The sequence below is a fragment of the Pan troglodytes genome, chromosome 10 (genome assembly GCF_028858775.2).
Source record: "Pan troglodytes isolate AG18354 chromosome 10, NHGRI_mPanTro3-v2.0_pri, whole genome shotgun sequence".
Lineage (NCBI taxonomy): Eukaryota > Metazoa > Chordata > Mammalia > Primates > Hominidae > Pan > Pan troglodytes.
The window spans coordinates 8,041,385-8,066,419 of record NC_072408.2 but is presented as its reverse complement, the minus strand read 5'-3'; the positions used below and the strand labels follow the sequence as shown (position 1 = coordinate 8,066,419).

The 25,035-nt window shown below is 45.9% G+C and overlaps 1 protein-coding gene across 22 annotated transcripts in view; it reads left to right on the top strand.

The window, feature by feature from the left end:
- RAD52 (RAD52 homolog, DNA repair protein) overlaps positions 1–25,035 on the top strand; it is a 79,418-nt gene that overhangs the window by 43,121 nt on the left and 11,262 nt on the right. For 7 of the 22 annotated variants that reach the window (XR_010148224.1, XR_010148223.1, XM_063786222.1 and 4 more), the window contains 6 exons: positions 13,418–13,519; positions 15,766–15,867; positions 16,948–17,041; positions 17,206–17,273; positions 19,827–19,945; positions 21,562–21,637. Coding sequence is in view for 12 of the 22 variants with exons in the window: in XM_063786222.1 (XP_063642292.1) it covers positions 13,436–13,519; positions 15,766–15,867; positions 16,948–17,041; positions 17,206–17,273; positions 19,827–19,945; positions 21,562–21,637 (543 nt within the window). In the remaining 10 variants the exon portion in view is untranslated. Of the gene's footprint in view, positions 1–6,924; positions 7,065–13,417; positions 13,520–15,765; positions 15,868–16,947; positions 17,042–17,205; positions 17,274–19,826; positions 19,946–20,141; positions 20,293–21,561; positions 21,638–25,035 lie in introns of all 22 variants that reach the window. The other 15 variants (XR_010148231.1, XR_010148230.1, XR_010148228.1 and 12 more) reach the window with 5 other exon arrangements.

Genomic DNA, 25,035 nt, shown 5'->3' with positions numbered 1-25,035 from the left:
ACGACACTCCGTCCCGGGCGACAGAGCGAGACCCTGTCACGGGGGAAAAAATAAAAATAAAAATTTGACGCTCACTTTAGCTGAGTATTGAGCCTTGTTATAACATTGAGATAGAGGTCTGGCGCGGCGTCTCACACCTGTAATCCCAGAACTTTGGAAGGCCGATGCGGGAGGATCGCTTGAGGCCAGCAGTTCTACGCCAGCCTGGCTAACATAGCGAAACCCCGTCTCTACTAAAAATACAAAACTAGGCAGGCCTGGTGGCGGGCGCCTGTAATCCCCGCTACTCGGGAGGCGGAGGCATGAGAATCGCTTGAACCCAGTAGGCAGGTGTGCCGGTAAGCCGACATCGCACCACTGCACTCCAGCCTGGGGGACAGAGCGAGAATCCATCCAAAAAAAAAAAGTTATAATTCACGTACAATTAAATTCACTCCCTTCTTTAAAAAAAAGTGGAGACGTAGTCTCGCTCTGTTGCCCAGGCTGGAGTACAGTGGCGCCGTCTCGGCTCACTGCAACCTCCGCCTCCTGGGTTCAAGCGATTCTTTGCTTCAGCCTCCCAAGTAGCTGGAATTACAGGCGCATGCCACCACACCCAGCTACTTTGTATTTTTCACCATGTTGGTTAGGCTGGTCTCGAACTCCTCGCCCTTCCAAAGTTCAGGGATTACAGGTGTGAGCCACCACACCCAGTCTAAATTCACCCTTTTAAAGTGTGCAATTCAGTGGTTTTAATATATTCACAAGGTTGCGCAATCACCACTATTATCTAATTCCAGAACATTTTTATCATCCCTAAAAGAAACGTTAAAACCATTAGCAGACACCCATTATTTCCTCCTACTCCCAGCAGCACTAATCTATGAATTTACCCATTCTCAGTACTGTATTATACAATATTTGTTCTTTTGTGTTTGGTTTATTTCACTTCATGATTCAAAGTCCATCTATGTTGTATGTAGCATGTATCAACTTCATTTTTTAAATAACTGAATTATTTATTGTGTGGATATACCACATTTTGTTTCTCCATTTTTGATGGATACTGGTGGTTTTCTAGGCTTTCTAGATCTAGTCCTCCACAGAACTCGCAGTCTGAGGCACAGACATTTAAAACTTAAGTTTTTGGAAACTAGCATTTAACTCTTGGGTTGAGTCAGGTAATTCAGTGGCCTCAGGTCTGGTATCGTTTAGGGCAGTTTTTTTGTTGTTGTTGTTTTTTTTGAGATGAAGTTTCACTCTTGTTGCCCAGGGTGGAGTGCAATGGCGTATCTGGGCTCACTGCAACCTCACCTCCTGGGTTCAAGCGCTTCTCCTATCTCAGCCTCCTCGGTAACTGGGCTTACAGGCGCATGCCACTATGCCCGGCTAATTTTTGGTATTTTTAGTAGAGACAGGGTTTCACCATGTTGGCCATGCTGGTCTCGAACTCCTGACCTCAGGTGATCCACCCACCTCGGCCTCCCAAAGTGCTGGGATTACAGGTGTGAGCCACCGTGCCTGGGTGGGAGTTTTTTTGTTTGTCTGTTGTTTTTTGGGGGGACAGAGTTTCGCTCTTGTTGCCCAGGCTGGAGTGCAGTGGCGAGATGTTGACTCACTGCCACTTCTGCCTCCCGGATTCAAGCGATTCTCCTGCCTCAGCCTCCCGAGTAGCTGGGATTACAGGTGTGCACCACCACACCCGGCTAATTTTGTATTTTTAGTAGAGAAGGGGTTTCTCCATGTTGGTCACGCTGGTCTCGAACTCCCTACCTCAGGTGATCCTCCCACCTTGGCCTCCCAAAGTGTTGGGATTACAGGCGTGAGCCACTGCGCCCCTCTGGGAGTGTTTTTTAAAATGTTCTATTCTCAGTTCACCACTTACCAGGTCGTTAATTATAGTGGTATCAAGCAGAGAAATGTTTGTGTGCTGGTCTTCTCAGGGAGGCAGAAACCATCAGAGATTGCTGTTGTGTAATGTACACCAAAACGTGTTATCTTGTAGTATAAACGGTGTAGTTGGAGATGAGTGTATGAAAAATGTAACTGAGCTAGCTGTGGGAGAGAGTAGTTGTGAAAAATTTTGAGTCACCCACTGTATGCTTTCCCAGCTATGTTCAAATAAGGTGACACTCTGCCTTTCTGTTTCAGCTCTAAAACTGTTCATAAGTGTTCTTTTGGCTGTATACGTAGTGCCATGTTTTTTTGTATTTTTGTGCTTTTGGTGATTTTGCTGTTTATAGTGGCCTCCAAGAATAGACGTGCTGTCTAGCATTTCCAAGTTGAAGGCTGTGATATATCTTACAGAGAAAAGATAAGCTTTTAGGTTAGCTTTGTTCAGGCATCACTTTTGTTGTTGGCTGTGAGTTCATGTTACTGCATCAACAATATATATTAAATAAGATATCTTTAAACAGAAGCACGCATAAAACAAGGTTATGTATTGGCCTGTTGAGTAACCCTGTATTTCCCCTGGGAGCAGTGGCTCAGTATTTGCTAGTTCAGTGTTCATGATGGCTTTACAGGACATAACTACCCTGAATAATGAGAACTGACTGTCTCAGTAGTGCTTCAAGGGCAGAAAGCCTAGTGGATATTTTTCCATCTCTGCAGCTTTTAGCATTTCTTCACTCAAGGCACTCATTTTTAATATTGAACTGGCAGTTTTGATGTGGAGAGAAGCTAAAATAAGGCTAAAATGCTCTTCATACTATGTGCTGAGTGGGGACTGTGCTGAGTGTTGGGGATTCAGTGATTAGTGTATGGCCCCGCAGTTCTCTAATGGCTGAGTGTGGGAGTGCAGAGAAATGATCAGTGTGAGGGAATTAATCCTATGTTCCCACAGATTTTTTTTTTTTTTTTTTTTGAGACGGAGTTTCACTCTTGTCGCCCAGGCTGGAGTGCGGTGGCGTGATCTCGGCTCACTGCAACCTCCGTCTCCCAGGTTCAAGCGATTCTCCTGCCTCAACCTCCCGAGTAGCTGGGATTACAGGTACCCGCCACCGTGCCCAGCTAATTTTTGTATTTTTAGTAGAGACGGAGTTTCACCATGTTGGCCGGGCTGGTCTCGAACTCCTGACCTCATGATCTGCCTGCCTCGGCCTCCCAAAGTGCTGGGATTACTGGGTTCCCACAAATTTTAAGACTTACTTCAGGCCAGGTGTGGTGGCTTATGCCTGTAATCCCAGCATTTTGGGAGGCTGAGGTGGGCAGAACACCTGAGGTCGGGAGTTCAAGACCAGCCTGGCCAACATGGTGAAACCCCTGCCTCTACTAAAAATACAGAAAATTAGCTGGGTGTGGTCGCGCATGCCTGTAGTTCCAGCTACTCAGGAGGCTGAGGCACCAGAATCACTTGAACCTGGGAGGTGGAGGTTGCAGTGAGCTGAGATTGCGCCACTGTACTCCAGCCTGGGCAACAGAGCGTCTCCCCCTCAAAAAAAAAAGACATACTTCAGAGTGTGATGAGCTGCATAAGGCTTTAGAGGTAATGACATTTTGAGATTTCAATTAAAAATTTTTTTTCTACTTTTTTTTTTTGAGACAGAGTCTCACTCTTGCTCAGGCTAGAGTGCAGTGGTGCGATCTTGGCTCACTGCAACCTTCGCCTCCTGGATTCAAGCGATTCTTGTGCCTTAGCCTCCTGAGGAGCTGAGATTACAGGCACCTGCCACCATTCCCGGCTAATTTTTGTATCTTTAGTAGAGAAGAGGTTTCACCATGTTAGCCGGGCTGGTCTTGAACTCCTGACCTCAGGTGATCTGTCTGCATTGGCCTTCCAAAGTGCTGAGATTACAGATGTGAGCCACCGTGCCTGGCCACTTTTTTTCTACTTTTGCTAATTTTTTTAAAGTATCATGAACATTATAGTATTGTGTTCATAAATGAAAATAAAAGAAACTTGCTCCAGTCTTGTTCATCAAGCCGTTCTTGACCTTCACAGTCAGAATCTCACCCATCACCTTGTCACATCTCCCTCTTGATCTGTATATCCAGAGTCCACCTGACACGCTTCTTCAGCCCTCCACATATAATAAGAAATGCTTTTGTGAGCCGAGATTGTGCCATTGCACTGCAGCTTGGGCAACAGTGTGAGACTCCTCAAAAAAAAAAAAAGAAAAAAAAATGCTTTTCGGTGATAAGGAAATGGAGAAGAATAAAACATCTTTGCCAGTCTTTACCTTTTTAATATCTTGAATTCATGATTTCTTGCCATAGCCACTATCCTAGTCCAGGCTCTCTCCCTTCTACCCCTGACTTGTTGTTTTTTTTTTTTTTAACCATGTTTTTATTTCCTCTGGGAAAACACCTATCAGAATTTTGGGATCATATGACAGATACATATTTTATTTCTTTCTTTCTTTTTTGAGACAGGGTCTTCCTCTGTTGCCCAGGCTGGAGTGTAGTGGTGTATGATCATGGCTGTCTGCAGCCTTGACCCCTTCCTCACCCCCGCTCAAGTGATCCTCCCACCACAGCTTCCTGAGTAGCTGGGACTGCCGGCATGCTCCACCATGCCCGACTAACGTTTTGCTGCTTGTAGAGACAGCCATGTTCCCTAGGCTTGTCTTGAACTCCTGAGCCTCAAGCGATCCTTCCACTTCAGCCTCAAGTGCTGGGATTACAGGCGTGAGCCACCACTCCTGGCTACTTAATTTCTTTCTTTCTTTTTTTTTGAGACAGTCTCGTTCTGTCACCCAGGCTGGAGTGCAGTGGGGTGATCTCTTCTCACTGCAGCCTCTACCTTCCAGGCTGAAGCAAGCCTTCCACCGCAGCCCCCTGAGTAGCTAGGACTACGGGAACATGCCACCAGGCCCAGCTAATTTTTGTATTTTTTGTAGAGATGGAGTTTCATGATGTTGGCCAGGCTGGTCTTGAACTCCTCACCTCATGCAATCTGCCTGCCTCAGCCTCCCAAAGTGCTGGGATTACAGGTGTGAGCAACTGCACCCAGCGGGCCCCGCCCAGACCTATTTTCAAAATTAGAAAACCGTGAGGCTTCTGGAAGAAGATGAGAAGAATATCTTCATGACCTGAGTGTGTGCAAAGGTTTCTTAGGGCTCAGGATGCCATAGAGTCACTTAAAAAAGCAAAAAAAACCCCAAACACACACAAAGATAAATATGATTGATTACATCAAAATGTAATCACAGACTACTCTAAGAAAATGAATGGGGAAACACAGGGACCTATTTGACAAAAGACTGATATTCAAGATATATAAAGAACCAATAGGCCAGGCGCGGTGGCTCACGTCTGTAATCCTGGCACTTTGGGAGGCCGAGGCGGGGGAATCACTTGAGCTCAGGAGTTCGAGACCAGCCTGAGCAACATAGTGAAACCCCATCTCTACTAAAAATACAAGAATTAGAATTAGCTGGGCGTGATGGCACATGCCTGTAGTCCCAGTTACTCGGGAGGCTGAGGCTGGAGAATTGCTTCAATCAGGAAGATGGAGGTTGCAGTGAGCCGAGATTGTGCCACCGCACTCCAGCCTGGGCGACTGAACAAGACTTCATCTCAAAAAACCAGTAGGGCTCCAGGCCTGGGATTGGGCCTCTGCTGCTCTACTCCCTGGACGTGTGGCTCCGTCCTTGGAGTAGGCCTTTGGTTTTCATGAAGAGTAGTGTGCATTAACAGCTGAGTGGTTTTATCAGCCTGTTTCCTGCCAACAGTGTATGAGAGTTCCAGTTGCTTTACATCCTTGCCAGCGTTTGGTGTTGTCAGTCTTTTGAGTTATTCTGATGGGTGTGGTGTGTCATGGTCATAATTTTAGTCCTCAGTCACTAATGGTGTTGAGGACTTTTTCCTGTACCCATGACAATGTACGTCTTCCTTTGTGAAGTGCCTGCTCAAATCTTTTGCCCATTTTACATTGGGTTGTGTGTCTTTTTATTATTGAGTTGTAGCAGTTATTTATATAACCTTTATATGCTGGTTACCTGTCCTCTGTCTGGTTGCCTATTCATTTTCTTAGAGTTGTCTGATGAACAGAAGTTTTACATTTTGATGTAATCAGTTTTCTCTTATATTTTCTTTTATAGTTATTGCTTTCTGAGTCCTAGGAAATCCTGGCTACCTTCAGGCTGTGAAGATAATCTTTCATGTTTTCTTCTGTAAGTTTTTTTTTTTCGAGACAGAGTCTTGCTCTGTCGTCCAGGCTGGAGTGCGGTGATGCGATCTCCACTCGCTGCAACCTCTGCCTCCCAGGTTCAAGCGATTCTCCTGCCCCAGCCTCCCGAGTAGCTGGGATTACAGACATGCGCCACCACGCCCAACTAATTTTTGTATTTTTATTAGAGACAGGGTTTCACCAGGTTGGCCAGGTTGGTCTTGAGCTCTTGACCTTGTGATCCACCCGCCTCGGCCTCCCAACATGCTGGGATTATAGGCGTGAGCCACCGTGCCCGGCCTATAAATTTTATAGTTTTAGTTTTATGTTTAAGCCTATCACCCATCTCTAGTTTAGGTGAATGGTGTGAGATATAATTAAATATTAATTTTTTTTTCCATATAGATATCCAGTCATTCCAGCACCATTTGTTGAAAATGCTATTGTATTGCATTTTCGAAATTAAGATGACTGTACAAATGGTAATTGATGTCTGCACTCCCTTTTCTGTTCCATTGTTCAATCCTTGTGTTAGTACCACACTTTTAATTACTGTAGCTTTTTAGTAAGTCTTGAAGTCATGTAGTTGTAGGTCTTCCAATTTTGTTGTTTTAAAGCTTGATGTGAATATTCTAAATCCTCTGCATTTCCATATAAATATCAGAATTATCTTTACCAGTTTTACAGAAAAGTCTGGTGAAGTTGTGATTGGGATTGCATTGAATCTATGGATCAATTTGGAAAGAAATGACACCTAAACAGTATTGAGTCTTCAAATATATGAACTTGGTGCATTTTCCTTCTTATTTAAGCCTTTTAAAATTTCTTTTTAGGCCAGGCACGGTGGCTTATGCCTGTAATCCCAGCACTTTGGGAGTCTGCAGCGGGCAGATCAGCTGAGGTCAGGAGTTCGAGACCAGCCTGGCCAACATGGTGAAACCCCGTCTCTACTAAAAATACAAAAATTAGCCAGGTATGGTGGCAGGTGCCTGTAGTCTCAGCTACTTGGGAGGGTGAGGCAGGAGAACTGCTTGAACTTGCTCAGGAGGTGGAGGTTGCAGTGAGCTGAGATACTGCCATTGCACTCCAGCCTGGGCAACAAGAGCAAAACTCTGTCTCAAAAAATAATAATAATAAAAATAAAAATTTCGGGCCAGGTGTGGTGGCTCACACCTGTAATCCCAGCAATTTGGGAGGCTGAGCCGGGTGGATCACCTGAGGTCGGGAGTTTGAGACCAGCCTGACCAACATGGAGAAACCCTGTCTCTACGAAAAATACAAAATTTGCCAGGCGTGGTGGCGCATGCCTGTAATCCCAGCTACTCTGGAGGCTGAGGCAGGAGAATCACTTGAACCTGGGAGGCAGAGGTTGCAGTGAGCCGAGATGGTGCCATTGCACTCCAGCCTGGGCAACGAGTGAAACTCTGTCTCAAAAAAAAAAAATTCTTTTTAGTTCTGTTTTATGGTTTTCAATTCAGAAGTCTTATACATATTTTGTTAAATTTATTTCTAGATATGTTTCTTACCTTTATTGTAAAATGGAGCCATCATTTGCATCATTCATTACTCTGTATGTAATGTGTTATCATTCTCTGCCTGCTTTCAAGATTTTCTCTTTATTTTTGTTTTTTAGCAGTTTGTCTGTGGTGTATCTAGGTGTCATTTTATTTGTATTTATCCAGAGATTTATTCTTGAGATTTGCAGAGCTTCTTAAATCTGTAAATTTATGTCTGTCAGCCAATTTGGGAAATTTGGAGCTATTAGTTTTAAAAATATTTCTTCTGTTCCATTCTCTTTCACTTCTGGGACTTCAATTATATGTGAGTTAGACATTTGGATATTAGCCCACAGGATCCTGAGGTTCTTTCATTCTTTTCAATCTTTGTTTTTCCTCTAAGTTTGCATTTCGTGAGCAGGAGTGACAGTCATTCAGGATGATTTTTGAGATTCCTAGTTCAAGAGTAGTTCCTATTCTTTTGTAGGTGTAGTCAAGTATGGCTTCTAATTCTACTAGAAGGCTTTTTTGTCGGGGAGGTGGTTCTATGTCCTTCGGCTCTTAAATTTTCTTTTGTGTCTTTCATAGCAGTTTTCAGAGGGTACCCTTTCTCTTTGGTTTGGTTTTGTTTTTTTTTTTTTTAGACGGAGACTTGCTCTGTCTCCAGGCTGGAGTGCAGTGGCGCAATCTCGGCTCACTGCAACCTCTGCCTCCCAGGTTCAAGCGATTCTCCTGCCTCAGCCTCCAGAGTAGCTGGGATTACAGGCGCACTCAACCACGCCCACCTAATTTTTGTATTTTCAGTACAGACAGGGTTTCACCATCTTGGCCAGGCTGGTCTCGAACTCCTGACCTCGTGATTCGCCTGCCTCAGCTTCCCAGAGTGCTGGGATTACAGGCATGAGCCACTGCGCCCAGTGCGCCCAGCCCTCTTCTCTCTTCTTTGCATCTGTCTTCCTATCTGGATCCCTCTTTGCTGTCCTTAAAGAGCTGGGATGAGAGGTTGAGAAACATCTCTATAAGAAATTGATGTTTTTCTACTTACGGGTAATTAGAAGCTTGTGTATTTTCAGTCTTCTAAGTATGTTGAAGATATGAGATGTTGGTGATTTTCTTTGTTTCTCCGGTTGGTTGGTCTGTGTAGTTTTTGGAGGATGTGTTTGGATATTTGGATTTATATAGCTGCCATAATCTTGGCTATGCAGGTAGTCTTTCCTGACACTTCATCCTGAAAGATTTGAAGCCTTTGGACAAATTTTACAATGGGCTGGGTGCAGTGGCTCACGTCTGTAATCCCAGTGCTTTGGGAGGCTGGGCAGGAAGATTGCCTGAGCCCAGGAGTTTGAGACCAGCCTGGACAACATAGTGAGACCCGTGTCTCTACAAAAAATAAAAAATATGCTGTGTGTGGCATTATACAACTGTAGTCCCAGCTACTCAGGAGGCTGAGGTGGGAAGATCACGAGCCAAGGAGTTTGAGGGTACGGTGAGCCATGATCGCCTCACTGCACTGGGTGGCACAGCGAGACTGTCTCAAAAAAAAAAAAATTTATGATTAATGTCTGCATATCCTTCACCTAGGTTCATAAATTTGTACTTTTGCTTTATCTACTTGCCTTTTTCTCTCTCTCTCTACACACAGACACACACACACACACACACACACAATTAGTTGAATGAATTGAGAGTAAGTTGCAGAAAACATGACACTTTACTCCAATACTGCATCATACAAAATCATACATCTAGTGATAGGCCATTGTCCTACAGAATCATGATATAATCATCACACTAACCAGCTGTGGTGGTGCACACCTGTAGTCTATGCTACTCGGGAGGCTGAGGCAGAAGGATCACTTGAGCCCAGGAGGTTGTGGCTGCAGTCTCATATTCATCCCATCATCAGATTTCTCCCATTGTCCTAATAATATTCTTTATAGCTTTTCTTTATCCCTGATCCGAAATTTCATTGAAGATCACACAGTGCATTTAGTTGTCATGCCTCTTAAGTCTTTATTTATTTATTATTTATTTTTTGAGATGGAGTCTTGCTCTGTTACCCAGACTGGAGTGCAGTGGCATGATCTTGGCTCATGCAACCTCCACCCGCTGGGTTCAAGTGATTATCCTGCTTCAGCCTCCCGCATTGCTGGGACTACAGGTGTGTGCCACCATGCCCGGCTACTTTTTATATTTTTAGTAGAGACTGGAATTGTACCATGTTGGCCAGGCTGGTCTTGAACTCCTGAGCTCAGATGATCCACCCGCCTTGGCCTCCCAAAGTGCTGGGATTACAGGCGTGGGCCACCACACCCAGCCTTAAGCCTCTTTTAACATAGAAGAGTTCACCAGCCCTTCTATTTTGTTTTGCTTTTTGAGACACTGATGCTTTGGAGAGTCCAGGCCAGTTGCTTTGTAGATTTCAACTTGTTTGATTGTTTCCTGATGATTAGGTTGGTAGAAATACTACCTCAGTGATGGGACCTTCTTAGTGCGTCCATCAGGAAGCACATGATGTGACTGTAATTGGTGACATTAAGTTTGATTCCTTAATAATTAAGGTGGTAACTCCCAGGTTTCTACATTGTAAAGGCATCTTTTGCTGCCCTCCTTTTTATTCCCAAGTAGTTTATTTGGAGATTAGTCCTTTACACAGTAGAGGAGCGGGGAAGGGAGACAGGAAAGGAAAGTTTGACAACAAAGGGCGAGTTTTCAAGCCTGTTGCCACGGGGGAACCTAATTCCACTGGGGAAGCTCATGGCTTGGTGATGTTCCACAGAGGGGTCAGAAATTTAGCGTATTTCAACACCAGCTCCTGTCAGGCACCATTTGAGGGCTGCTGCCAGGGTGGTTCAATTTTCTGGTGCTTACAGCTTGCCATAAACAGGTGCAAAGTAGTCTGGATACCAAAGAAAGCTCTCAGGTAACAAGATGCAGATGTTGGCATTTGGAAGTCAGAATAGGGTGCACTATTGTGGTAAGAGCTGAAGGGATGGCTGGGCGCGGTGGCTCACACCTGTAATCCCAGCACTGTGGGAGGATGAGGTGGGCAGATCACCTGAGGTCAGAAGTTCGAGAGCAGCCTGGCCAACATGACGAAACCCCGTCTCTACTAAAAATACAAAAATTAGCCAGGTGTGGTGGTGGATGCCTGTAATCCCAGCTATTCAGTAGGCTGAGGCAGGAGAATTGCTTGAATCTGGGAGGTGTAGGTTGCAGTGAGCTGAGATCACACCACTCTGCACTCCAGCCTGGGTGACAGAGCGAGACTCCATCTCAGAAAAAAAAAAGTGCTGGGATTACAGGCGTGAGCCACCACGCCCGGCCCTGACTCTACTAAAAATGCAAAATTTAGCCGGGCATGGTGGCGCACACCTGTAATCTCAGCTACTCAGAGACTGAAGCAGCAGATTCGCTTGAACCCAGGAGGTGAAGGTTGCAGTGAGCTGAGACCACACCACTGCAGGGCAGCCTAGGCGACAAGAGCGAAACGCTTGCAAAAAAAAAAAAAAAAAAAAATGATTCACAGGTGATGGTGATGCTGCTGGTTAAGGAAGTGAAGTGGCTTTTTGCTCTGTAGCCTTCCTGAATGTTGGGGCCTCCTGCTCTTCATTTGTTTCATTTCTATTAAGTCTCCTCCCTCCAGCTATCTTGTTAGCTCCTGGAAAGCATTTCAGTGATTGTGGCTTCTATTTCTTTTTGACCCCACAGTGTCCAGGGTCATGCTGCCTATATAGTAGTGAGCAGTAAGTTGAGGTTTTTAAAAACTTTATTATTATTATTTTTGAGATGGAGTCTTGTTCTGTCACCCAGGCTGGAGTGCAGTGGCACAATCTCAGTTCACTGCAACCTCTGCCTCCCAAGTTCAAGTGATTCTCCTGCCTCAGCCTCCCGAGTAGCTGGGACTACAGGCGCCTGCCACCACATCCGGCTAATTTTTTTGTATTTTTAGTACAGATGGGGTTTCACTATGTTGGTCAGGCTGATCTCAAACTCCTGACCTCAGGTGATCCGCCTGCTTTGGCTTCCCAAAGTGTTAGGGTTACAGGTGTGAGCCACCACACCTGGCCGGTTTTTTTAAACTTTAAAACAGATTCACTTGATTTTTCTTCCCTACCCCCCAGCTTTTTTGAGATATGACTGACAAAAATTGTATATATTTAGGGTGTACAATGTGATGATTTGATATGTGAATGCACTGTGAAATGATTACCACAGTCAAGGTAATTCACATATCCACCACCTCCCAGTTACCCTCTTAGCTAGTACAGGTTGGGTATTGCTTCACTGAAATGCTTTGGGACCAGAAGTGTTTTGGACTTCAGATTTTGGAATATTTGAATATATATAATCAGATATCTTGGGAAGGGGACCCAAGTCTAAACATGAAATTCATTTGTTTTCAGAGCCTAAAGATGATTTTTTTTTTTTTTTTGAGATGGAGGCTCACTCTGTCGCCCAGGCTGGAGTGCCGTGGCACAATCTCGGCTCACTGCAACCTCTGCCTCCCAGGTTCAAGCGATTCTCCTACCTCAGCCTCCCGAGTAGCTGGAATTACAGGCTCGCACTACCACACCTAGCTAATTTTTGTATTTTTATAAAGACATTTCACCATGTTGGCCAGGCTGGTCTCGAACTCCTGACCTCAGGTGATCCGCCCGCCTCAGCCTCCCAAAGTGCTGGGATTATAGGTGTCAGTGACTGCGTCTGGCTGATAATTGAATTTTTCTCTTGGAGAAGCTGAATAAACTGTGTGTTGTGTGCCTGCCTTTTTTTTGTTTTTTTTTTTTTTTGAGACAGAGTCAGACACTCTGTCACCCAGGCTGGAATGCGATGGGGTGGTCATAGCTCACTGCAGCCTCAAACTCCTGAGCTCAAGCGATCCTCCCACATCGGCCTCCTAAGTAGCATAGCACCACGCCTGGCTAATTTTTAAATTTTTTGTAGTGATGGGGTTTTGCTGTCTAGGCTAGTCTCAAACTCCTGGGCTCAAGCAGTCCTTCTGCCTTGGCCTCCCAAGGTGGTAGGATTATAGGTTTGAGCCACCATGCCTGGCCATTACCTGTGTTTTGACTATAACACATCATGTTGGCACTCAAAACGTTTTGGATTTTGGAGCATTTTGAATTTTGGATTTTTGGATTAGCAATGTTCCACCTATAGTACATTTTTTGTTTGCTTTCCCATAAAGAATTTTTTGTAATTTTGATTTTATAGTTCTAAATGTAATATATTCTTATTGTAAAAATCACCTTTAATAGCACCACCAGAATAGCAAACATGTTAACAGAAAGGTAGAAGTAGACCTTAAAGAATCTTCAGCAGCTTGAGAGACCACAGCTAACCACTGAGGAACTCTGTTCTGGATTGGAGCAGTGCTTAGAAGCTTATAAATAACTCTTAGGGTATTGCATACGGATTCTTTTTTTTTTTTTTTTTTTTTTCCTGAAATGGAGTCTCGCTCTGTCGCCCAGGCTGGAGTGCAGGGTGTGATCTCAGATCACTGCAACCTCCGCCTCCTGGGTTCAAGCAATTCTTTGCCTCAGCCTCCCGAGTAGCTGGGATTACAGGCGCCTGCCACCATGCCCAGCTAATTTTTTTGGATTTTTAGTAGAGAGGGGGTTTCACCATGTTAGCCAGGATGGTCTCCATCTCCTGACCTTGTGATCCATCCACCTCGGCCTCCCAAAGTGCTGGGATTACAGGCCTGAGCCACTGTGCCTGGCCACATAAGGATTCTTTATGTGATTTTTCAGTAGAGGCTCTTGCCTTTTACTTTAAACATTCTTTGAGGGTTGTTTTTTTTTTTTTCCGCCTTTTATTTATATAGAGGTCAACCAGAATCAAGATGTCTGGGACTGAGGAAGCAATTCTTGGAGGACGTGACAGCCATCCTGCTGCTGGCGGCGGCTCGGTGTTATGCTTTGGACAGGTAACTGTGGTTCCTTCATGCCGGGAAAGAATGAGGTGAAGTGAGTAAAGTTAGGGCAAGGCAGTTTATAGAGCATCGTAGTACATGTGTGAGCAGTACCTAGTACGTTTACCTAGTACGTGCGGGAGCAGTACCTAGAACGTTGACGTGGTACGTGCGTGGGCAGTACCTGGTACGTTGACGCGGTACGTGCGTGGGCAGTACCTAGTACGTTGACGCGGTACGTGCGGGGGCAGTACCTAGTACGTTGACGCGGTACGTGCGGGGGCAGTACCTAGAACGTTGACGCGGTACGTGCGGGGGCAGTAGCTAGTACGTTGACGCGGTACGTGCGGGGGCAGTAGCTAGTACGTTGACGCGGTACGTGCGGGGGCAGTACCTAGAACGTTGACGCGGTACGTGCGGGGGCAGTAGCTAGAACGTTGACGCGGTACGTGCGGGGGCAGTAGCTAGTACGTTGACGCGGTACGTGCGGGGGCAGTACCTAGTACGTTGACGCGGTACGTGCGGGGGCAGTACCTAGAACGTTGACGCGGTACGTGCGGGGGCAGTAGCTAGTACGTTCACGCGGTGCGTGCGTGGGCAGTACCTAGTACGTTCACGCGGTGCGTGCGGGGGCAGTACCTAGTACGTTCACGCGGTGCGTGCGGGGGCAGTACCTAGTACGTTCACGCGGTGCGTGCGGGGGCAGTACCTAGAACGTTCACGCGGTACGTGCGTGGGCAGTACCTAGTACGTTTACGCGGTGCGTGCGTGGGCAGTAGCTAGTACGTTGACGCGGTGCGTGCGTGGGCAGTACCTAGTACGTTTACATAGTACATGTGTGAGCTATTTGTTATTGGTTTTTCCTTTAGATGCATTTTTTGGGAGTCTTGTGAACTCTGGAGGGCATTTTGGAATGTTAGCTATCAAAAGACTGATAGTACTGGGGATTAGATTTAGATTTTAAATTTTTTGTGGGGGGGATAGATAACATTTGTATGACATCAAATTCAAAATGAAACTGTGAAAATCTCCCTATTTCCTATTGCCCCTGTGTGCATGCCACCCAGTTCTATTTCTTTTTTTTTTTTCGAGACTGAGTCTTGCTTTGTCACCCAGGCTGCAGTGCAGTGGTGCGAGCTCAGCTCACTGCAACCTCCACCCTCTGGATTCAAGCAATTCTCCTGCCTCAGCCTCCCAAGTAGCTGGGATAACAGGCATGCACCACCATGGCCAGCTAATTTTTATATTTTTAGTAGAGATGGGGTTTAACCATGTTGGCCAGGCTGGTCTCGAACTCCTGACCTCAGGTGATCCGCCTGCCTTGGCTTCCCAAAGTGTTTGGATTACAGGCGTGAGCCACCATGCCCGGGCTTAATTTTTTTGTATTTTTAGTAGAGATGTGGTTTCACCATGTTGGCCAGGGTAGTCTTGAACTCCTGACCTCGTGATCTGCCTGCCTCGGCCTCCTAAATGCTGGGATTACATGCATGAGCCACCGCGCCTGGCTCCAGTTGTCTTTCTTGGAGGCATGGAAAGTTACTGGGGGTCCTGTTCCTTGTAGGGACATTGTGTGCACAGAAAAGAGTTTCTTGCTTTGTCCACCCAAACTCCATCTTTGTCTTTAGCAGAGAGTTGTGAGTATTCATCTCATCCGAGCAGGGCAAGGGGGACAAAACCCAAATCAGCAAGCAGTAGTGTGTTGCTGTTTGTGCAGGATGGGAAATTGTTGTATTGGAGAAGGCGTCAATCTCTGGAAAGGACAAATGAAAGCAAGGCTTCCTACCCCTGTGTTCTTTCCGTGCTTGCTTCCTGTGCTGACGTCATTTACAGATCTGGAGGCAGAACATTTTAGCTTCCTAAGCTTCAGAAACATTTATAAGGATGGTAGCAGCAGCTAAGGCAGCAGTTCTCAAAATGCAGTTCTCAAAAACCCTGGGGTTTCTGAAGATCTTTCAGAGTCCAGAAGGTCAAAATTATCTTCATAATAATACTATTTGCCTCTTTCACACTCATTCTTTCATGAGTGAACGGTAGAGTTTTCAGAGAGTGCATGATATGTGGTGATGTCACTGCTATGATGCCTAACGGCATGCATGCCTTAAAAGTTTCTCAGTTTTGATTCCTAATAGGATACATAGAACCCACATAAACAAAGGTTCTGGGGGTCTTTTTAAGAGTATAAAGTCTCCATAAAGGATGGAGACTCAGTGATGTGAGGAATGGTGGAAGTGTGAATTTAATTTTCTTTTTTGGGGTTGCAGTGCCAGTACACAGCAGAAGAGTACCAGGCCATCCAGAAGGCCCTGAGGCAGAGGCTGGGCCCAGAATACATAAGTAGCCGCATGGCTGGCGGAGGCCAGAAGGTAGGAGAATTCATGTTCCTGGAAAGCAGGCGTCCATACCGCAGACTCCGATGGTCTTGCCAGTTCCCTCTCTGGGTCCTCAGGGATTCGGAAGTCTGCTGTTAACTGTTCCTGGAGGTCTCCCAGTGCCCCTGGGAGGGGATGGGTTCCAGACTTCATTCTCATCTGAAGGGGCCCGGGCATGGTCTTGACACTCGCGTAGCCGCCATCTTAAGATTTTTACATCATCTTTTTTTTTTTTATTTTTAAAGACAGGGTCTTGCTCTGTCACCTAGGCTGGAGTCCGACCAGTGGTGTCATCTCGGCTCACTGCAGCCTCCACCTCCCAGGCTCAAGCGATCCTCCTGCCTCAGCTTCCTGACCAGCTGGGACTACAGGCACACGCCACCACGCCTGGTTAATTTTTTAATGTTCTGTAGAGACGACATCTCGCCATGTTGCCCAGGCTGATCTCGAACTGCTGGGCTCAAGTGATCCTCCCACCTCGGCCTCCCAAAGTGCTGGGATTACAGGTGTGGGCCACCATGCCCAGCCTTTATACCATTAAAAAAAAAGTTCCTTTTGCCATTTGCTTCTTTTTTTTTTTGAATTAAACACTTTTTAAAGAACTTATGATTGACACATAATAATTGCATATCATTTGCTTCTAATTTTAACTTCTGTGTATATTTTTGGTCTTCCATAAAATATGTCAAACAGATTTGTACTTTTTGCAAACTGAATTTTAGCAACTGCTGGGTGAGTTCCTCCTCCCAACAGACCATTCGTTCTCGTGGGCTCCATGTAGAAGATTTTTGAAATAAATTCATTGAGAATTTTCTTGAAAAAAAAATTTTTTTTTTTTAAGAGACTGGGTCTCACTCTGTCGCTTAGGCTGGAGTGCAGCGGCACGATCCTAGCTTACTGCAGCCTTGAGCTCCTGGGCTCAAGTGATCCTCCCACCTCAGCCTCCCGAGTAGAATGTTTAAGGACAGTTTATCCAAAAAAGTAGATGAGGAATAAATTATGTCAATTTTGATTCACATTTAAGTGTGGTAAGGAATTAGCACAGCTTTTCCTTAAAACCATTTGTTTTTCTAGGTGTGCTACATTGAGGGTCATCGGGTAATTAATCTGGCCAATGAGATGTTTGGTTACAATGGCTGGGCACACTCCATCACGCAGCAGAATGTGGGTGAGTATGCTCTCCAGCAGTGGGGACTTCTGCACTGTCCAGCTCCTGCTGAAAGTCTGCTGTGGGTGAGGAGGTAAGGTAGGTGGACTCAGCTGCCAGCAGGAGGAATGGTTGTGGCCCAGCGGTCAGTGTCCTCTTCAACTTGCTCTCTTTCCCACTCCTAGATTTTGTTGACCTCAACAATGGCAAGTTCTACGTGGGAGTCTGTGCATTTGTGAGGGTCCAGCTGAAGGTGAGGGGGATGGAGTAGACCTGCTGCCCGGAAGGATCAGTGGGTGGTAGGAGAAGGTGAGCAGGTAGGGAAGTAGGTAGCTGGACGGGGACCCAGGCTCCAGAGTTGTGTCTCAGCCAGCGTTCCCTAGAATGGTGGAATTCAAATACTCTTGCTCATGTGCTCCCTAAAAGAATGGAAAAACTGTTCTCTTGCACATGTTCAAGCTGACACCTAAAAGTTTTCACCATATATAAAAATTGTTGCAAAGGGTGTATTTTTTGGCATATGGTAAAATCTGACATTCTAAAATACAATAATTTTACCATCACTGATAAGTGTTTGGAAACTCAACTTTAGGCAAAGCAGGTCCTTTTGTTATAACATTGATGAAAACAAAAATTGGTTTTGTTAATAAGTTGTTTCGCTTCAAGTCACAGTTTTTAAGGTGTTAAGTGAGGACTTACCGTAAATCTGTTAGATCTTGTTAAATATTCCAGTGGACTCTAAACACTATAGAGGATAAGATCTATCATTTATTTGAAGAAATACAATGAACAAGCTTTTTTTTCATCATTAGAAATTTTACATTGTTCTTTCTTTATCTGAACTCATATTTCTATTCCATTTCCCCACTGGTTTTAATCCTAATACATATTTATGGTTGAAAGTTTGGCTAGGCGGGGTGGCTCATTCGTGTAACCCCAGCGCTTTGGGAGGCCCAGGTGGAAGGACTGCTTGAGCCCAGGGATTTGAGACCAGCCTGGGCAACATAGCGAAAGCCCGTCTCTACTAAAAATACAAAAAATTAGCTGGGCATGGTGGTGTATGCTTGTAGTCCTAGCTACTCAAGAGGCTGAGGTGGGAGGATCACCTGAGCCCAGGAAGTCGAGGCTGTGGTGAGCTGTGATTGCGCCACTGAACTCCTGGGTGGAAAAAAAGAAAAGTTTTATCAGTAGCCTTACTGTGCTTCTCTGCCTTTGCCTGTGTATAAAAATAAAAATTTTTGGTAAATTTTTAGTGCACTTAAGGCTCTAAATATTAAAATATTTCTTTTGGATTTAGTTATATTATAGCTACTGTTAACACACAATTGACCAGACAGTTGTGTTTATGGTGAAGAGAAAACATAAATACAGCAAAATTTTGATACTTAGAAAAATTAAAGATATGAAATCTTGCCACAAAAATAAAAAATTTAAAATATAAAATTTATGGAAAATGTATATCTTAATGAGATGGATGGTGCTGTTTTTTTTCAGTTAGTTTATATATCCATATATCCATAATTGAATATTACTTACTTCTTTTTTTTTTTTTTGAGATGGAGTTTTGCTCTTGTTGTCCAGGCTGGAGGGTGATGGTTCAATCTCAGCTCACCGCAACCTCCACCTCCTGGGTTCAAGTGATTCTCCTGACTCAGCCTCCCGAGTAGCTGGGATTACAGGCATGCGCCACCCCGCCTGCCTAATTTTTTGTGTGTGTTTTCAGTAGAGACGCAGTTTCTCCATGTTGGTCAGGCTGGTCTGGAACTCACAACCTCAGGTGATCCACCCGCCTCGGCCTCCAAAAGCGCTAGGATTACAGGCGTGAGCCACCGCACCCAGCCTACTTATTTCTTGAATGAACAATTCAGCATTAATTCTATTCTGACTTATTTTTCTAAATAGTACTAAAAAATCTTGTGTCTATGAGTGAGTAGCTGAGAATGGAAAGAATTGTGTTATAGTGTCACTCATTTATTTGAGTGCTTTCTGAGTTATTTTTTAAAAATCACAGAGCGCTGTCATCAAACATTGTATTTAATTCTCAATCAGCGAATGATGTGCTCAGGTCCACCTTCTCTTTTGGTGAGAGGCAGGAGCTGGACGCCACCTGATTTACAAAGGGTTTGCTCTCCCGTCCTTACAGACCTTTAGATCCAATGTTCAAATCATCCCTTTGTTTCATATCCCAGAGGTTTTTTTTTTCCAAGACGTAGTCTCATTCTGTCACCCAGGCTGGAGTGCAGTGGTGCAATCTCGGCTCGCTGCAACCTCTGCCTCCCAGGTTCAAGTGATTCTCCTGTCTCAGTCTCCTGAGTAGCTGGGATTACAGGCGCCTGCCACCACACCCGGCTAATTTTTGTATTTTTAGTAGAGATGGGGTTTCACCATGTTGACCAGGCTGGTCTTGAACTCCTGACCTCAAGTGATCCACCTCCCTTGACCTTCCAAAGGGCTGGGATTACAGTGTGAGCCACCACGCCCAGCCCGGCCATCCCAGAGGTTTTTTACCTTAGGGTGATGCACACTGATAGGATTTGGGGTGAGTTTCTAATGTGCCCTTTGTGTGTTGGGAAGTTGGGAAGGGAGGATTGTCTTCACACCTTGACCACAGGCACATGTCCAGGCAGCCCAGGTCTAGGAAGCAGCACTCGCGATGGATTCTCACCCAGCCTTCTCTGCCCGTGCCCCTGTAGCAAGGCCGCCAGGTGGGAGAGTCCGGCTTTGAACCCTGCTGCTTGAGGAACAGGGGAGTTGTGGCGCGCCTGCCGCTCTCGTGTTTGAGTTCAAACTCCTTTTCTGCCCCCAGGATGGTTCATATCATGAAGATGTTGGTTATGGTGTTAGTGAGGGCCTCAAGTCCAAGGCTTTATCTTTGGAGAAGGCAAGGAAGGAGGCGGTGACAGACGGGCTGAAGCGAGCCCTCAGGTGAGCGCGGGGCTGGGAGTCTAACCTGCGTCATTTCAGCTCTTGCTTCAGAGCAGGTTTCGATTTTTTTTGGAAGAGGTAATACATGCACATGGTTCAAAAATCCAAGCAGCGTGGAATAATTCTCACCCCTGCCCTGGGTCCTGTCTGCCGTTTTCCCACTTTCGTTAGTATTTTTTCAATGTTTCTGTTTCAGGCTTCCCTTGCTGGGAGTAAGTGGTAGAATCCTGTACTCTCTCTTCTCCGTGCACTCAGTCATGTGTGCCGGAGGCCTTCCCACTCCTACTGCGAGTGCACAGACAGCACCCTCCTCTCCGTGCTCCTCAGCAGTCCTCCGCTACGCACAGGTAGCATAGTTAACTCAGTTACACAGTCACGCAGATGTCCGTGTTAGTCCATTTATGTTGCTATACAGGAATACCAGAGGCTGGGTAATTTATAAATAAAGGAGGTTTGATTGGCTTATGATTCTGTGGACTGTACTGGAAGCCTGGTGCCAGCATCCACTTCTGGTGAGGCCTCAGGAAGCTTCTAATCATGGCAGAAGGCGAAGAGGGAACGTGGAGAGAGAGGGAGCAAGAGAGAGAAGGAAGGGGTCCCAGGCTTATTTATTTATTTTATTGTTGTTTTTCATTTTTTGAGACAGGGTCTTGCTCTGTTGCACAGGCTGGGGCGCAGTGGTGCCGTCATCACTCAGTGCAGCCTTGAACTCCTGGGCTGAAGTGATCTTCCCGCCTCAGCCTCCCGAGTAGCTGGGATCACAGGCACATGACACCACCCCCAGTTAATTAAAAAAAAAATTTTTTTTTTTTGGAGAGACAGGGTCTCCCTTTGTTGCCTAGGCTGGTCTCAAACTCCTGGGCTCAAGTCATCCTCCTGCCTTGTGCCTCCCAAAGTGCCGGGATCACAGGCATGAGCCATCGTGCCCAGCCCCCACACTCAAAACCACCAGATCTCTCATGAGCTGAGTGAGAACTCACTCAACACCAAGGGGATGGCACTAAGCTGTTTATGAGGAATCCAGCCCCAGGATCCAGTACCTCCCACCAGGCCGCACCCCCGGCATTGGAGGTCACGTTTCAACATGAAATTTGGAGGGGATAAACATCCAAACCATATCCGTGTCTTTGAGAATTGAAGTGAATTGAACCAGAAAAACCTATGAGTTCTGTGGGGGAGTCCATAGATCCCAAGTTAAGAACTTTGGTCATGGGAGGTTGTGCCCTTGAGCCCCCAGTCCCCAAGTGTGTGTTGCCTACTCCTGCTGGGAAATTGGAGCAGCCTTTGGGGGGAAAAAAAAGAAAAACTCTCTGCAGTTTGTTCTCCATGTCAGGAGGTGGCTGGTGGGTTTTGTGAATGGCACCTTAATCTTTTCATACTCATCTTCTCTGTGAGGGCAGGGATTTGTGTCTTGTTCTCACTGCAGTATTCTCAGAAACTAACACAGTGCGGGAACATGCTAGATGCTTACCAGACATCAATGGGGAATGCATGTTAGGGTCCATTTCCTCTGCTGCTCCTGAGAAGCAACCTGTACAAAAGTTGTAATTCTATTCTCTGATATTCATGTGTAACAATTCTTAACCCTGTTTCACCTTTTTTTCTCTTGCCCTTAGGAGTTTTGGGAATGCACTTGGAAACTGTATTCTGGACAAAGACTACCTGAGATCACTAAATAAGCTTCCATGCCAGGTATATCAGACATGGATGAGTGGAGTGAAGATAATGCGGCAAACTCTTGTGTGTCATGGGTTGAGTATTTGGAGGATGCAAGGAGAAAAAGTGAGGACTCAGCTCTTTAGAGGGTCGGGAATGTTGATTTCAGATTTCGAATGTTAGAGACAGCAGGAACTAATCCCAACATTTTCCTTTTTTCTAAAGTCACATCATGTGGGCCGGGGACCGTGGCTCACGCCTGGAATCCCAGCACTTTGGGAGGCCGAGGCGGGTGGATCACGAGGTCAGGAGATCGAGACCATCCTGGCCAACACGGTGAAACCCCGTCTCTACTAAAAATACAAAAAATTAGCCGGGCGTGGTGGCGGGCGCCTGTAGTCCCAGCTACTCAGGAGGCTGAGACAGGAGAATGGCGTGAACCCGGGAGGCGGAGCTTGCAGTGAGCTGAGATGGCGCCACTGCACTCCAGCCTGGGCGACAGGAGTGAGACTTCGTCTCAAAAAAAAAAAAATCACACCATTTGACAGGAATGTGAGGTCTAGAGAATTTGTGTGCGTGTACGTAGAGAACTGTGCTTGGGGGTAGTCTGTGGAGCCTCAAAGCGAGCACACAGCCCTCTGCAGCACCGCTGTCCTTCCCAGACACTCCAGCCTCGCTGTTGAGCCTTCTTTCTTTTCCTTAGTTCATGTCTGGTGTCATTACAATGTCATTTACATGTCCATTATTTCTGTCAATACCTATAACGTGATCTGAGCCTTTGCCTTTGGAGAATGGGGTCTGTGGCTGGGCAGCCCTGGAGTCACACTGCCTTGCCATGAGTGGCTTCTGGAGTGTTCCTCCTGCCTCATCTGCTCTCCGAGGTCCCTGCCATGTCGCTCCCCAGGGCAGCATTCCCATCCTGTGCCTGAGGGATTCTTGTCCTCATGGAGCCCCACAAGGTGTGTGTCACTGGGCATCTGTAAAAACTCCTTTAAAAAAATCATTTTTAAACATTATTGGATTCAGTTTGCTAATATTTTGTTAGACTTTTTTTTTTTTTTTTTTTTTTTTTGAGATGGAGTCTCGCTCTGTCGCCCAGGCTGAAGTGCAGTTGTGTGATCTTGGCTCACTGCAACCTCTGCCTCCTGGGTTCCAGCGATGCTCCTGCCTCAGCCTCCTGAGTAGCTGGGATTACAGGTGTGTACCACCACGCCTGGCTAATTTTTGTATTTTTTTAGTAGAGACGGGGTTTCACCATCTTGGTCAGGCTGGTCTCGAATTCCTGACCTCATGATTCGCCTGCCTCGGCCTCCCAAAGTGCTGAGATTACAGGCGTGAGCCCCCGCGCCCGGCCTTTGTTAGGCATTTTTGCATCTATGTTTATGAGAGATATTAGTCAAGTTTTCTTTTTCTTTTTTTTTTTTTTGAGATGGTCTCACTCTGTCGCCCAGGCTGGAGTGCAGTGGTGTGATCTCAGCTCACTGCAACCTCCGCCTCCCGGGTTCATGCCATTCTCCTGCCTCAGCCTCCCAAGTCGCTGGGACTACAGGTGCCAGCCACCACCATGCCCAGCTAATTTTTTTATTTTTAGTAGATTGGGTTTCGTCCTGTTGGCCAGGCTGGTCTTGAACTCCTGACCTCAAGTGATCCGCCTGCCTCGGCCTCCCAAAGTTCTGGGATGACAGGCGTGAGCCACCGCACCCGGCCTTTTCTTTTTTTAAATTGTAGTAAAACACATCACATTTTAACTATTTTTAGTGTGTGGTTGAGTAGTGTTAAGTGTATTCCCATTGTTGTGAAATTGATCTGCAGAACTAAGACCCTGCACCCGTAAAACAAGAACTCCGCATTTCCCCCTTTCCCAGACCCTTGTAACTACTTCCACTTTCTTTCCTTTTTTTTTTTAAAATTTATTTTATGAAAGATGAGGTCTTGCTCTGTCAGCCAGGCTGGAATGCAGGAGTGCCATCATAATTCACAGCATCCTTGCACTCCTGGGCCCAAGGGATCCTCCTGGATCCTCCTGCCTCAGCCTCTCAAGTGGCTGGGACTACAGGTATGTGCCAGCGCACCTAGCTAATTTATTTTTTAAACAATTATTACTATTTTTTTTTTTTTTTTTTTTTTGAGACGGAGTCTCACTCTGTCACCCAGGCCAGAGTGCAGTGGCGCAATCTCGGCTCACTGCAAGCTCCGCCTCCCGGGTTCACGCCATTCTCCCGCCTCAGCCTCCCGAGTAGCTGGGACTACAGGCGCCTGCCACCACGCCCAGCTAATTTTGTTTTTGTATTTTTAGTAGAGACAGGGTTTCACCATGTTAGCCAGGATGGTCTCGATCTCCTGACTTCGTGATCAGCCCGCCTCGGCCTCCCAAAGTGCTGGGATTACAGGCGTGAGCCACCGCGCCCGGCCACTATTTTTTTTGTAGAGACAGAATTTCTCAGGGCTGGTCATGAACTGCTGGGCTCATGTGATCCTCCTGCCTCGGCCTCCCAAAGGCTGGGATTGCAGCGTGGGCCACTGCACCTGGAGCCAGCTAATTAACTTTTTTGGGGGGCTTTTTTTTTTTTAAGAGATGAGTTCTTGCTATGTTGCCGAGGCTGGTCTTGATCTTTTTTTCTTTTTTAAAAAATTAGGTTGGGCGCTGTGGCTCCTGCCTGTAATCCTAGCACTTTGGGAGGCTGAGGTGGTTAGATCACTTGAGCCTAGGAGTTTGAGACCACCCTGGCCAACATAGTGAAACCCTGTCTCTACTAAAAATACAAAAATCAGCTGGGCATGGTGGTCAGCCTGCCTGTAATCCCAGCTCTTCTGGAGGCTGAGGCATGAGAATCGCTTGAACCTGGGAGGTGGAGGCTGCAGTGAGCCAAGATCGCACTACTGCACTCCAGCCTGGGAGACAGAGTGAGATTCTGTCTCAAAATAATAATAATAAAATAAAAATAAAATACTTTTTTGTGTGTGGACACGGAGTTTTGCTGTTGCCCAGGCTAGTCTCAAACTCCTGGCTACAAGCGATCCTCCCACTCAGCCTCCTTAAGTGCTGAGATTATAGGTATATGTGTCTACTTTCTGTTTCTGTGAATTTGTCTACTCTGGATACCTCATATAAATGGAATCACATAATTTTTGCTTTTTGTGACTGGCTTATTTCACTTAGCATTAATGCCTTTAAGATTCATCCATGTAGTAGTGTGTATCAGAATTCCCTTCTTTTTGTGGCTGAATATTCCATTGTATATATAGACCACATTTTGTTTATGCATTCATTTGGTGATGGGCATTTGGGTTGCTTTCAACCTCTTGGCTATTGTGAATAATGCTGCTATGAACGAGGGTGTGTAACTCTCTTTGAGATCTTGCTTTCAATTCTTTTAGACATATTCTGAAGGGGATTGCTGGGTCATGGTGATCCTACTTTTAATTTTTCGAGG